This window comes from Nicotiana tabacum, chromosome 4 (genome assembly GCF_000715075.1).
Source record: "Nicotiana tabacum cultivar K326 chromosome 4, ASM71507v2, whole genome shotgun sequence".
In the NCBI taxonomy this organism is placed as follows: Eukaryota; Viridiplantae; Streptophyta; class Magnoliopsida; order Solanales; family Solanaceae; genus Nicotiana; species Nicotiana tabacum.
The window spans coordinates 90,953,562-90,968,887 of NC_134083.1; the positions used below are offsets into that span (position 1 = coordinate 90,953,562).

Consider the following 15,326-nt stretch of genomic DNA (forward strand, 5'->3'; position numbering starts at 1 on the left):
GCTTTGTATTTGTGCCGTTAAATATTGTTTGTTGTTACATATTAACTGTTGTTCCTACAAGCCATAGGTCGTTTTGTCACCGTACGCGTTGAATAATCTTTTGGATATTAATAATGGTTAAGATTAACCTTATTTCATTAGAAAATCATAATTGTTTGAACCTAGATCTAAATTTTGGATCAAACAATAACAATTTTGTAGCAAAAATTTCATTAGATTCTTTAACGGTATCAGTCTATGAATATTGTTCACAGAACATGATGTTAACTAGATTAGAATCCATAGTATCCCATGATAGGTGTAGCTAATTGTAAAGGTTACGCCATTGAGAAACACCCAGACTCGTAAAAGTGACAGCCTAGTTTCCTTGAATGCACCATGAAAATAAATGGATGATAGATGTAGAAGGATAGGGCTGAAAAGAGAGAGGCAATTACAAGTAGTTATATTCTCCGCAAGTACCTCTTCCTTTTTATTCCGATCTTGTTACCAATTTCATTGTATAATTGGTAATTTTTTCTCAATGCAGAGTAGTTAGTTATATTTTCCCTTTAATACTCCACATATAGCTATAGAAATCTCATAGCATATTTAATGCAATAAGTTTCAATTTTTTTTCTTTTAACTTTGTATCCGAACAAATTACATCATCTAAACTGAAATAAACATATCAGTCCCATTGTTAAGCCCTAACTTCAACTCGCAGATTATCAAGGATAATCAAGGGACACCAATTTTGCACAGATATTAAATATTGGATAAATAAAGTCGTGAATTCAATTGAGTTGTAGTACCTGCTTCTTCTGAAGCTGTACATGCCGATAACATGAAACACAATTATTACAATGTGGGGTCGTTTGGTTTGAATATAGGTTATGCTAGGATAAGTTATGCTGATATAAGTTATATTGGGATTAGTTATGCTGAGATTAATTTTTATCCATTGTTTGGTATGTTGTATTAAAAATGGCATTTGCATAATTTCTTAGAAGAAGGTATAAGTTATCCCGTCACTAATTACCTCACCCCCTATAAGGTATAAGTTATCCCAGTATTAATTTTAATCTCGAGATAACTTATCCCAGGTTTGCTAACCAAACAAAGTATTAAGATGGTATTAAATTTTTATCACAACATTATTTGTACTTATATACCTCATAAGAAACGACCCCTGACATTTTAAATAAAGTATCTTAAATTTCGTCCTAAGAAAAAAGAAAATACAAAAGAAAGACAATTATTACAAATCAACCACATGTGACCTGTCTTTTGCTCCTTTTTCTGCCTCTCTCTCTCCCCTCCAGTTTTTCTCCTTCGCTTCAATCGTCATGGCAAGCCTATGGCGAGCGGCGATGGGCGCAGCCCAATCAAACGACGATTACGACGGCGTAGAGTTCTGGTCGAATCCTGAACGCGCAGGCTGGCTCACAAAACAAGGGGAGTACATAAAGACGTGGCGTCGCAGGTGGTTCGTGTTGAAACAGGGGAAGCTGTTCTGGTTCAAGGAAGCTAATGTCACGCGCGGATCGCGACCGCGTGGGGTGATTCCGGTAGCTAATTGCCTCACTGTTAAGGGCGCCGAAGATGTTCTCAATAAGCAGTTTGCCTTTGAGCTTTCCAGTCGCACGGATACCATGTATTTTATCGCTGATTCAGAGAAGGAGAAGGAGGATTGGATCAATTCGATCGGACGGTCCATAGTGCAGCACTCTCGGTCTGTCACTGATGACGAGATTCTCGACTACGATAGCCGGAAATAGATTTCACGGCTCCTAATTAGGTATCTATATCTTTATTTTTATATGAGAAAACTATTTTCTCTATTTTGACCATGTCCAGTGTGCATAGAAAGATGTAATTACTCTGTGAGGCTGCTGGAGTTTATATTCTGGTTTATGATGATATAAATGTAGGCTGTGACTACGCTTGTTGGAATTATCATATGAATGTCTGAAATCATCATAGAATTAGCGCTGTATTGCATTGTTCAAGTGAACTTGGGATCCATATGCTGTTCGATGAAGGTGTGTGTTACTCTTTTCTTGTTTCATCCTCATCGTCGCCTGAGCAATTTTCTTTTCCTGGAAGATCTTTTATCTAGCTCCATCTCTAGTCAATACCAAAAACTTACTTCCTTATAAAAGAAAACAAAATGTTGAACATATAATTGACTACAGTGGTTATGATCCTTCAGATTGTTGCTAGACATGGCCATATGTTTGACTCGTTTAATGGAATTGTAAGTAGTACTTCTTTGGATGAACTATTCTATAGGGTGGATAGAAGCTTTTTGAATAAATAGAGATTTAGCCATCTAGGTCGTTGGCTAGATTAGATGGCGGGGGTCAGAGGCAGCTAAGTACGTACCAAGCTACGCAGTATACTTTAGTGTAGACTTTGGTTAAACTGAAACCAACGAAGGAAATCAGGAGCTAGTCCAACCAAGTAATGTAATTAGCAGATCATGGTTTCCAGAAAAGAAAATGTGTGAAACAGGACCAGTAAGCTGCATGCTGTGGATGCTTAACTGATTTCTAGTTGGATGAAACTAATTTGACTGAGATTGTTGAAGGGATTGTGCGGCTTAATGTTTATCATTTTCGCTCATTTAAATCTAGTATTTTCTATTTATTTCCCCCCCCCTGCAGTGGCAACACTGTTGGTTGTCGCCCAATGTTTATGCTCATTGCTCACTAGAATTACCAGAAGTGTCCTGTTGACATTCTGCTGCAACTTTGAGTATTTCCATCAATCGGTTATCTCTACAGGTCTGACTTCTAAAGATGGTTTATCATATGTCTTCCCTAGCTTAAATTTGATATGAAAACCTACATTTTCTCCAACCAAAACATTGGCCTAATTCTGCGGTGAAAAATGAATTCTCAGTCTTAGCGTCTTACAAGCGATTCTTATATTTTTATGCTCATCCTTTTTGTGCAAGTACTGGGATGTTACGCTCTATTGACTCCCTATCAAGCCTACAAATGCTCGACAAATTACAATAAAATACTTAACAGTGCTCAAGGGACCGAAAAGAGCTATGAAAATGTTGAGCAGTTGCAGTTGAAAACTAATGTTGAAGAGGGGTAATTGTTAGCTTCTACAAGTGAACTTCAATTTCTTCTACCTCATCCCTGTAGTGTAGGCCTTACCTTATACCTCCATGTTTCATGACTGACAATCCATTTTTTGACCTGATTAAAAAAAACAGCAGGCACTATATAATGGAGAAACAATGTCTTCATGCATCGTTACTAGTCAAGAATGGCTCTGCGACCAAGTAAGGCAGTCGGATAGAAAGCTCGACCATTACATAAGTTGCCATTGTAATATCAGTAAGATACACTAGAGGATTCTGTTTAGAAAATTGCCACCTTACTATTGCGTCAATGGATCCAAAACAAAGAAAGATATGCTATACCTACCCCCTTATCAATTTATTGGTGATATGCAAACCTAAGTGATAATCTGACGGGAACTAAATAAACTTCAAGATGAATAGCAGCTGCACTAATACAAAGCAGCCATATCTCACTTAAAATCCTAATGCAACACACACCTTTATCCTTTTTCTGAAATCCCCAATGGCCAACAAAGAACATCTTGCCTGAATGGTTCTACTCATCTTCATCTTTAGCCATTGTTTGCCATCAAACTGTCAATGGTTCAACCTCAATTCATCCAGTTGATTATTTACTTTACCGGTTTACCCCCTTCATATTTCAAAATTTTGAGATGGTTACTTGCCTATAATCTTTTCGTCTTAATACTTCTGTGTTGTTTCTCCATCATACATATTTTAACACAAGATAAAAGCATGCAAGCAGCCTAGAGAAATGGCGACATAAACTTAGAATAAACTAGGAACCTCAATTTATAATTTTCGAACTGACATAAATAAACAAAATGTAGTATATCACAAAGCTACATAGAACTGAAAATTTTAATTGCAGAGCAACATGCTCAAACCAGAAAACAAGGACTCAGATCATTCATTAATCTCAATTTTAATGACCTGGCCATCATCAAATGGATCTCTCTTTGGAGCTGCTGGAGGCGCCACAACCCTAGGTGGTCCTCTTCCCTTCTTCTTGTTCCTTGGCCTTGCCTACACCATTTCATAAGCATTAGGCACACACATAAAAAAAATTTAGTACTCTCAACTTTGACTCGGCACGGAATTTAAGGGGAAAAAAAACTTTTGAAATTTGTTTTCTTACAAGCTTAAGGGATAAAAGTTTTGTGGAGTCATGACATTTGTATGGTTATAAACATTTGTATGGTTATAAAAGTTTCTCATTAAGGATAAAATAAAGAGTTTAAAGTTGAATTATTTCCAATCATAAAAATGTGTCGTTCTTTTTTTGAACGTACTAATAAGGAAAGTGTGTAATATAAATTGAAATTAAGAAGTGAGACGCTTAGTACAACAATAACACTAACAAACTCAGTGTAATCCCACATAGTGGGTCTGGGATAGACAGGGGCGGACCTAGCGTATTACGGACGGGTTCAATTGAACTCATAACTTTTGACACGGAGTAAAAAATTTACATGTAGAAATTTTTTAAACTTGCAAAAATAGTAGATATGAACCCATAACTTTACAAATATAATGGGTTTAATCCTATTTAAATCCTGGATCCGCCGGGTAGAGTGTACGCATCTACCTTGTGAAGTGAGAGTTTAGTCTAGATTAAAAATCATAGTAAGAAGAACTTACATTCCCAAAGGAGTGATTGAAGCGCTTGCCTTTGGCAGTCTTTTTGTCCCCTCTCCCGCAGTAAACTAAAATCAAAAGTATGAGAAAGAAATTTAAAAAAATAAAATAAAATAAAATAACACTGGATGTAAAGTAGAGTTGTGCAATTGTTAGCTTTAAATAAGATTGTTTAGATAATTGGTCATACTCAGTGGGAGGTTGGAGGAATTGGCAGAAAAAGATGAAGGCGTTGCGGCAACTGAGACAGTTCCGGCGATGGAGTGAGAGCGGGAAAAGGATAAATTAGGAGAGATGGGAACCATGGATTTAGAGGCCATAGGGAACGAGCCAATTAACAACGACGCCATAGCAGCAATGGTAGGAGATAGGAATGAGCTTGTGGCCGGTTTAGCAGCTGTGTGTTTCCAGATAATGTCTTCTTATACGCCGTCGTTTCCACTGAAAGTTCCTCTTCAGGTTATTATATTTACTAGTTTTAAGATGGAAATTGCGTCACTTAATAAAAGAATTGTATACAATAAATATAAACTATGTATAATAGAAAAACGTCCAAATAAATGCAATATGTATTTAAATGAAAAATAAGTTTAATTATATTTTAGCGCAATAGAATCTAAAATTATTGAATATTTAAAAGAATATCCGAAAAAAGAACCTCGGATACAATTAGTGTCATTTTTTTTATCTTGCGCTTTCATACGATTAGTACATTGATACAACATGATTTTCGAACATTTATCAATGTACTACTTTGATTAATCTATTTTAAATAAGACTCTTATTTGAAGATTAGATTATCTTAAATCGTTACTTGGCACACGTTCGTTTGTCAATTCTATTTCAGTTGTTATTGCGAGTAGTCCTGAAATCAACTGTACACAAGTATTTTAGTACCAACAAGGCAGTACGATCGTAAAAGTCGATTAAAATATTTAAAATTCTATTCAAAAGAAAATTCAATAAAAACACTTGAATGCGTAATAAAAATTGAACAGAGTAGGTAAATTTAAATTTAACTTAAGCTAGGGACCTCTAAATTAAATTTCGGGCATACGCCAAGTCCCGAATCACGATACGGAGCTACTGGAACTGTCAAAACACCGATCCGGGTCCGTTTGCTCAAAATGTTGACCAAAGTCAACTCAGTTGAGTTTTAAGGCTCTATTTCACATTTTAATCCATTTTTCACATAAAAACTTTCCGAAAAATTTTGCGGACTGCGCACGCAAGTCGAAAAATGATAAATAGTGCTTTTCGAGGTCTTAGAACACAGAATTAATAATTAAATTTAAAGATGACATTTTGGGTCATCACAGCAAGAAAGGACTTCTTCTTAGGAACGGACCTCTATTGTTTTCCATATCTTAAGTTTTTTTAATTTGAGTTAATGTGTTGAGTAGTCTAAGTAGTTTAAGATTACTATTTCTTCCCTTATGCTGTCACGTTTATAAATCAGGGACAATACATAGATTGTTAGCAAGATTTTTTTGAATACCCATTGGTTCTTTGCAGAGACTTTAGGCTCCTTCAAATGAGGCTAAACCGAAAACTAAGTAATAACTTCATTTTCTATCTAACTTGAGAGAGTTTGAAAAGGAAATGAAGTTGTTGTGAGTTAAATCCTTCCAAATTGTGTTTCATTCTCCAATTTTAGGGAAATAATGATGCCTCAAGTTGACATATGGATGTGGACCAAGTTTCAATTATTTCGTGCATGCAAATTCATGCTTTCATGATCAAATAACAATCAGATTCTGTTTCTGAATGATTTGTGTGGCCCTTTCTACATTTTGATATAGCGTTGGTCATTTTTTCTTTTGACTATACTTTTAAAAAAATTCTTAGCTTTTGCTTTGATGTAGGAAATTATAGGTTTCTGTGCTAGCTACCTACTGCTTAGAATCAAAGAGATACATGTTCTAATGTGATTTTGTTTTATAAGTGATAGTTATATAAGTCAACCAGGTGAGAAACTACTACTTAGACTGCAAACTATATCAACCATTGGCTATTATTTTATCCTTATTTTATAAGTGTTCTGCCGCAGCCTCGAAGGTTGGATTGGTCTTTTGCTATTATGGTCATCCAAAGAATAGAGGTCACATATAGAAGAAATGACCTTGATTTCACCTACAAGACGGTAATGATCCTCAAGAGTCAAGCCTAAACTCGGAGCAAGCTTCTGCCTAATTTACCTCTATTACTATTGTGGCTGATTATAATGGAAGATATGATATTTTAAATTATTAGTCCAGTACATACATTGTTATTATGCTCCCATGGATATAAATATTGTACCATTTGGTAACCATACATCTATGAGTGGATATTGTTTTTCAAAATGATATCCAATGACATTGTATCTGATATGGTTTGATCGTTTGCATGAATCTATTCTTCTTTTTGGCATTTCATTTCAAAATGAAGTTACGCGATGTAGTCTATATCTGATTTGGTAGTCATTTACGTGCATCTATTTTTTTTTTCTTTGTCATTCATATCAAAATAAAGTTAATGAAAAATAATAATATCAACTTTTACAGTATTCACGGGCCAACACCACTTAGTATATTAGAAGAGAAAGACGAGGGTATTTTAGTCTTTTAGCATCACTTACCAATTGCTTTAACGTGTCTTTTAATTGTTTGATTATACTCTACGTGTATATTCCACATCACTCCAACTGTCTTCGAAGGGAGAAATCCCTATTTTCTTTTCCTTCCTTCAATTTTCACAGGCTCTGTCAAAAGTCCATGTTCTTGATCTCAAGGGTGTTGCTGGGAGTTCTAGATACAGGTTTGTTCCGCTTTTAATTTTTGCCTATATCTTCTTCTCTTTTCTTCATCTTTTTCCTTTCAGATGCTTCTTTTGGGCTCTCTTCATATTTCTTAAATTTTCAGTCCAATTGCTGGTGTGTGTTAAATTTGATTGAAACTCCATTTACAAGCCTCTAATCTTGCTGAATTTTGATTAATAACCGTGAGCAAATGAAAGGTCATGCATCTGATATAGAAATAATCCCTTCATCTTCATCTTTAATTTTATTGTTCTCTCTCCCTTTTTTGCTCTTTCAATAAGTTACAGCCCACACACAATTTTATTTATTGAGATTAAAGGCTTCTCGCTACACTGATATGGGTGTTAAGCCTAATTAAGAAGACAAAAAATTTGGGTATAGCTTCACAATGCGTAAAAAAGTTCTTCGCTTCATCTTCTTCAGTTCTCTTCCTCTGTTTATTTTCACATTTTCCTCCATAACACTTGAATTCTCTTCATACTTCCTTTATGCATTTTTTTTTTCTTTTAGTGCTTTTTCTTGGTCCTCTTCATACCTCCTAATTTTGCAATGGTATTGCTGTTGTGAGAAGAAGGATTTTATCTTTCAGTGTTGCTTGGTTATTTGTTCTACAGTAAATGGTATATCAATTAAGCAAATAAGTGCTTGATCTTTCTAGCATGATAAAGATAACCATGGGCAAGTTGGTCATTAGCGAGCAGATCAACTAATGACCATACTATCTTATCGCTCTTCACCTAATATTTTTGCTATAACTTTCTTGGGCTATAGTTTAAGTACGCGTATCATTTAGATGTTCGTATACTAGTGATAGATTGATCTTACCATATTAAATTCTTGATAGATTGCTTTGTTCCAATTGGACTGTAGGGCATGAAGTCCACAAGGCAGATTTATGAGTAATCATAAATGGGAGGTATAAATTGGGTATAATTGCTTTATATGCTATCTTTTACATCGTATAAAGTATGATTATCAACGTGCTTCCGTGATGACTACTTTCAACATTTGTTTTTCTTTGTGTGCAAATTTAAACTACTAAGCAGAACTTAGAGCAAAATAACTACTCTTAGGTGTACAAACATCAAATGCTTATATGTAATATGTCCGAAAAGATTTTACAACAAACAAGGTCAGTCTTTGACTTTTGGATAATCAAAGAGCAAGTTTGCAATAGTGAAATAATCTAAAAGGTTCAACTGACTATTATTTTTTGGTTTAATCACCGGTGAAAGGTGTTTTGCTACTGTTTTGGGATGCTTTGGAGCTACTTTTTATGCTGTTACCGGATGCAGTTGAAGCCTTTTTTGCTGCTGCTTCTTGGATTTTATTACAGACACCTTTACTATTATTCTGGATGCGGGTGAAACTACTTTTGCTGTTAATATACAATGTCCTCTTATCTATAAAAACTTACGTGTCTTTCACAGAATAATAATAGCCACCGACTGCATTACATATTTGATCTTTTCATCGTCGCCCAAAATTTCCTTTCAGCTTTGTCCTCCCCTCTAGCTTTCTCTGTTCAATTATCTTCTCCGCTGGGTCTCGCGGTGTTCAGTTAGTGTTATTTCTCTGCTATTTGCTTTTGCTTGTTCTTGGTTTCCATTGTTTGTTGATCTGGATTTTTCTGCTTGTTTTATCCTTTGTTTGTTCTGTGTTTGGTCTTCTGTTTCTTCTCCGTTACCGGCATTCAATTTTTCTTTAAATTTATGTACTCAAGAAGCCCAGCACCTCAGTACCGTGCCATAAAGTAACATTGATAGCGGCATGCAATTCCAATATTTTGATTCGTTGTGCGTTTGTACATTTTTGGGTCCTTTCAATTTAATATGTAATATTTTTTTTGATAATTGTTGAATCCAAATCTGTTCTTTTTGGTCTTTCTTCATGTTGTCTTTGTGGGCTCTTCGCATACATGTTATTATTTGTTCAAATGCCTGAAATGGAGTTATATGCAGAAGTACAGACACTTTGCGTCACTATTTACTCAATTTCGGCTCCTCACTCATTTTTTTGCTAAGGTTGACTTCGAACTCTATTCCACAATTTGTTATCATTGAAAAGAGCAAAAGGAACCTTCTTAAAAATGAATGAGATTATGGAGGAACCTTACAGAGTTGAACATGTTTTCTTTGTATTTCTGTTTTGCTAGCCTTTAAGTGCCATACCAATATATCTTGGCCTTCTTTCTTTCCCAATAGTTCACGTCGATGACTCAAATTATATAAGATATAGCACTGGAATTTAGACCGTCTTCATCAAAGAAACAGATCCTCTTTCTTGAACATTGCATGTCTATCTAATGCATATTTTTATTCTTTCAGTTATTGGATGATAGGTAACACCTCTAATGTGCTTCGGTTGCCTGAAGTATCAAGATAGGTAACATTCTTATCCATTGCTTCTCATGAATCTGTAATTTTCAGAGCATTTGTTACTATCTTTTTTGTTTATCTTCTGTATAAGTTTCTTCTGTACAGTTAATACATTTTATTACAAAATCAATATATCTGTTCGACAAAGCGCATTTTGGATTCTTTGATCCTTCTTTCATTCTTTAGAGTTCTTTTTTTTCTTAAAGGTAACATGGAACAAACCGGTAGAAGCATACTGACAATGTGGGAACTAGGAGTCGGAACTTATTAAGCATTTCGCACATACCATGTCACTAATGACACATTAGTAATATGTGATGCAAGTGTTAGTCGGTTGAGATACCTAAGGATGATACTGGTCAAGTTTGAAGTAGTATCTGAGTTGAGACTGGACAACGAGATTCGTATTCCCTGTGAATGAAATAGACAATATACAGAACTTGTAGGAATTTTATTGTGAAATATGTAGTCTTCCAACCATTTATTTGGTCTTCTCTTTAGGAGCAAGACACAAGGCTAGTGAAATATGGCAAAGGGTGATTGATAGATGTGAAAAATAGTATTTATCTTTGAGGGGCAGAGTGGTGTTGATTAATACATGGTATTTTGGATGCAATGCCTACTTATGTGATGTCACTCTTCCCAATGCCTATAAAGGTTGCAAATAAGTTGGACGAAATGAGAAGCGATTTTTTATGGCAAAGAAACAAAGAGAAGAGGTAATACATCTAATAAAGTGAGACAATGTCATATTGGACAAGAAGATGGGAGGTTTAGAAAGAGTTTACTCATGAAGTGGTTATGGAGATATCATGTGGGAGAAGAGGCAGGATAATTTATTCTTAAAACATCATGGTGAAGAAAACTTCACTGTTAAATCCTGTTACAAGGCCCTGACGCTAAGAAATACACAACTGAGGAAGTGGCCATAGAAAAAGATTTTAAAAACAAGTAATCCCTACAAGGTCTAACATTTTCTAAAGTTTGCATCCTAGGAGGTTTGTCATTTGCAAAGGAAAATATACAATATGTGTAAGAGGTGTTACTTAGTGAAAAGGGAAGTGAAGAAAATAACAACATATTCCTTCAATGTGAAGTGGCTGCAGAATTATGGAACATATTCCTGAAATATTTAGTGTGAAATAGTCAATGCCAAAATCAAGAAAGAGTTCATAGAAAGATGGTATTAACCTGATCTGAGCAAACAACAAAAGAAGGTATGGACAATGATCCCGGCTTGAATTTGGTGGACCATATGTGGAGAGAAAAATGTTAGGCGTTGTAAAAGCAAAGTAGAGTTAGTCAGTATGATTATATACAAGTGTATAGCATTGTTGTCTTTCTGGTGCAAGAACGATTATACTAAGGATTCTATTAATATGCTAGATTTTATTAGCAAGCTTCAAAATTAGAAACGAATGTGGTTACTTTTGTTTGTAATATCACAATACCTACTTAGAGTTGTTATTTAATAAAATTAGTTTTACTGTTTAGATATGGTTCTTTTAATACTCCATCCGTTTCAATTTATGTGAACCCATTTGACTGAGCACGGAGTTTAAGAAAAGAGAGAAGACTTTTAAACTTGTGATGTAAAATGAGGCACATATATTTTATGTGGCTATAAATCATTGTATAAAGATAAATTATATCCAAATAGGGAAAGAGGTCATTTTTTTTTTATACTGACTAAAAAGGAAATAGTTTCACGGAAAATAGTATATTGTTTGATATCTTTTTTTTGTCTGTTTCAGTTGGTGCTCTCTTTTTCTGTTGACCAGTCCTTCCGGAGCAGTCTTTCTTGGTTACTCAGAGGTACAATTTCGCTTTCTTTAAAAGTTTATCTGAGGATATTTCAGACTTTTCACTATCCTTAATGCAAAGTGGCTTTAACCCTGCAACTGAGTAGACACGTATTGGCCATTTTCTTGCTGTTTGTTCGTCGTCTTTTTCCGTCTTCCATAGTATTTCATCTTCCTCTGTTCTGGTTTGCTGATTTATGCATTTCAATTTACAGAAATATTGCATGCCCATAGGGCTATGCTAATGTTCTTGGGCTTTGAATCCAGAACTGTTAGAGCGGACGGGTCTCTTTCAGTTGGTATCTTTCGTTTATGTGTTGTTGCTCGACTCGGTTAACATATGATGCTACCCTTAGCTATTGATGTTATTGAAGTCGTATGCTTAAGCTTTTGCTAATTTAGGAGATCTAAATTATCTCTGTTTTTTTAATGGTTTCTCTGCCACTGTGATTTATTTTTCTGTTCTTCGTTTTGGTCTTCTTATTGCCTTTTTTTCCCTTCTATATGGTTTCTGTATCTTGGTTTTTAATTCTTTGGTCGTGATTATATTTTGATGTCGTAGTAATAGTAAAATTTGTAAATTGACAGACTTTTATTGGTGAAATGAACGGTATAAACTTTTCTGTTGTTCAATCACAGTCGCTGACTCTTTAATAAAAATATTAGAAGTAAACATTGGGACTAATTTGATACTTGGTTTTTGGTTTTATAGGTTTTTATCTGTGTGGGTAACCGGTTTATGTATGTTCGGGTTTGTAATTTTATTGACCAACTTTAAGCCTTCGATCTTTTTTTCTATTTGAGGTAGCAGGCGTTTTTCTGTGATTGCTTCTAGAGCATAGTGAAAATGCAAATTAGTTCAAATTGTAATCCTCAGACATGATTTCCTTGACTATAATAGTGATTATCATTTCATTAGTTGACTTCTTTTTACAATCGTGAAAAACACACGTATGATTTCTTAATAGGTCAGGTTTGTCGTCTACCCGAAAAAAGAATATATGAATGTTAAAGAAAGGAACATACTATTCTTGCATAGAAGTTTACAAGTTTTAACGACTGATTGCATAAAAGACTTGTTATGAGTGCTGTATTGGCTCGTTATATACAGAAAAAAAAAAAAAAACCTTTAATAGAAAGAAAAAAAACTAGATACAACTAATGCAAAATCTTTCCATGAAACAGTTTAAATAATTCGCCGTGTATATCCTTATTTTGTGACAACAAATACGAATTTGACTAGAGATGATTTATTAGCCCTGTGTTAGTTATTGTTCTTCGTATCATTTTGCATGGTAACCATAAAGCAGATTACAAAAACAATATCTTGACTTGGATTAGTATGATTGACCTTTTTTTTTCTATCGCCCAAAGATATTTAAAAAGAATTACTTTGTTTGGGTTAATTTCATATACTGGTTACCTAATTTGAGCTTATTGTATCAAGGTCATAAATTAATTTTTCTGTTTATATATCACAAAAATTTAGTATGTAGAAAAATGTTAAATTTGGTTCCAAAAATACTAAGTAGGTTGCTATTTCATCAATTCACCGTACATATTATCCATATTGCATCACTTAAAAAATAAAAATATTATTTTCTGACGCACTACCTGGTGTATAACCTCAGCAGTATCTTCCATCGGAACCCCAAATCATCAACTAATATGTTCTTGCCCGTATGGACATAAAAAAAAATTTATTTTTTTTCGAAAACTTTTCACTTTTTTTTCGAAATTAGTGTTTGTCCATGAAATTTTAAAATTTCAGTTAAAGATGAATTTTGGAATTTTTTTAAAATTTAAAAAACTTTTTCAAAATTCACTCAAATCACTCACAAAATTTCAAAAACAACTCAAAATAATATTTATGTCCAAACACAACTCTAATTTTCAAATATCATTTTCACTTGAAAAATTTTTTCACTTTTTTTTTTTTTTTTAATTTTACAATTCTTATGTTCCGCCCACGAAAGACATGGGGTGTTAGGTCGGATCAAGAATATATTTTTTTGTTTTTTAAGTGTTACCACGTGAATACTATGCAAAGTGAGAGTTTGATGGGTCATCTCAAATCCAACTTGTTGGGTCAAATCAACAGAAGGATCATAGCTCAACCCGATTAAACTTGGACAAACTACTAAGAAATAAGTTGATTTAAATCAGCCACAACGAATTATTTGACTAACTTTTCACCCTAATATTGTTAACACACAAACAAATTTTGGATCCTCTTTATAAAACATTCTTTTCATTTCCCCAAGTGTCAATTTTGTTGAAGCGACACTCGAGATTTATTAATTTAATAACAAGCATCCTAACCATATTGAAAGGAATAGACTTTCAGTAAGTACTCTCCAACTTGGTTAGGAAAATCTCGTCTCCCACGAAATTTGGCACCTATTACTTTCATCTTAGATTGTTCGAAAAAGGATTAAATTTGCCTCTGTATCATTTGAAATTGCTTCTGTTATATTTTCTGTCAATTCACGCCCTCCTTGTTAACAAATCATTTTGTATTTGACATTAACTAAGCTTCAGCATGAAATGGATGGACTTTATGTGTCCAAATTCTTCAAGGAAAAATGTACAAATTTACCCATCATCTCCTGACTATGATTTAAAATTAGCCGCACGTTGGAGTTCTATTAGAGATTAAGAGCAAAAACGAGTTTGTCTCCTAAATTATTATTATTATTATTAAACCAATAAATTAAACGGCAAAGTCCAAATATACCCCTTTACTTTCGAAAATGGTCTAAGAATATCCCTCGTTATACTATTGGGTTATCTATACCCCTGCAATCATACTTTAGGTTCAAATATGCCCCTCATTTAAACGGAGGGACACGTGTCATTATCATGTTGGTCAATTCTAAATATCTCCTAATTAATTAAAAAGACCTATTACCTATACCCGAAAAATAATATATTTTTTTTGTAAAAACTGAAAAAAACTGAAATTATTTTTACTAAAAACTGAAAAAAAACGAAAATATTTTTTTTCCAGTTTTTACAAAAAAAACTGCTTTAGAAATAACTGAAAAATATTTTCTAAAATAATATTTTTGTAAAAACTGGAAAAAAAAAGCTGAAAATCAATTTTCTAAAGCAATTTTTTTTGTAAAAACTGGAAAAAACTGAAATATTTTTTACTAAAAACTGAAAAAAATGAAAATATATTTTTTTCAGTTTTTACAAAAAAACTGCTTTAAAAAAAGCTGAAAAATATTTTCTAAAATAATATTTTTGTAAAAACTGAAAAAAGAAAACTAAAAAGCAATATTATAAAGCAATATTTTTGTAAAAACTGAAAAAAAAAATCTTTTCTTTTTTTTTTCATTTTTTTAGTTAAAAATATTTCAGTTTTTCCAGTTTTTAATTGCTTTAGAAAATTGATTTTCAGCTTTTTTTTTCTAATTTTTACAAAAATATTGTTTTAGAAAATATTTTTCAGTTATTTCTAAAGCAGTTTTTTTGTAAAAACTGAAAAAAAAATATTTTCGTTTTTTTCAGTTTTTAGTAAAAATAATTTCAGTTTTTTTCAGTTTTTACAAAAAAAAAATTATTTTTCGGGTATGGGTAATGAGTCTTTTTAATTAATTAGGAGATATTTAGAATTGACC

The 15,326-nt window shown here is 33.4% G+C and overlaps 1 protein-coding gene and 1 long non-coding RNA gene across 2 annotated transcripts; one reads left to right on the forward strand and one right to left on the reverse strand.

Annotated features, from left to right (window-relative positions):
• Nucleotides 1–1,755: 1,755 nt before the first annotated feature.
• LOC107832278 (uncharacterized) lies at nucleotides 1,756–12,618 on the forward strand. Its single transcript, XR_012708843.1, has 5 exons — nucleotides 1,756–2,024; nucleotides 6,771–7,519; nucleotides 9,848–9,905; nucleotides 11,653–11,713; nucleotides 11,916–12,618. It is a non-coding gene; the product is annotated as an uncharacterized LOC107832278 (long non-coding RNA).
• On the reverse strand, nucleotides 3,851–5,156 carry LOC107832268 (small ribosomal subunit protein bTHXc). Its single transcript, XM_016660087.2, has 3 exons — nucleotides 4,911–5,156; nucleotides 4,724–4,788; nucleotides 3,851–4,108 (listed from the first exon to the last, which is right to left on the reverse strand). Exons 1-3 carry the CDS (start codon nucleotides 5,068–5,070, stop codon nucleotides 3,989–3,991), a joined length of 345 nt encoding a protein of 114 aa, XP_016515573.1. The 5' UTR covers nucleotides 5,071–5,156; the 3' UTR covers nucleotides 3,851–3,988.
• Nucleotides 12,619–15,326: the final 2,708 nt, after the last annotated feature.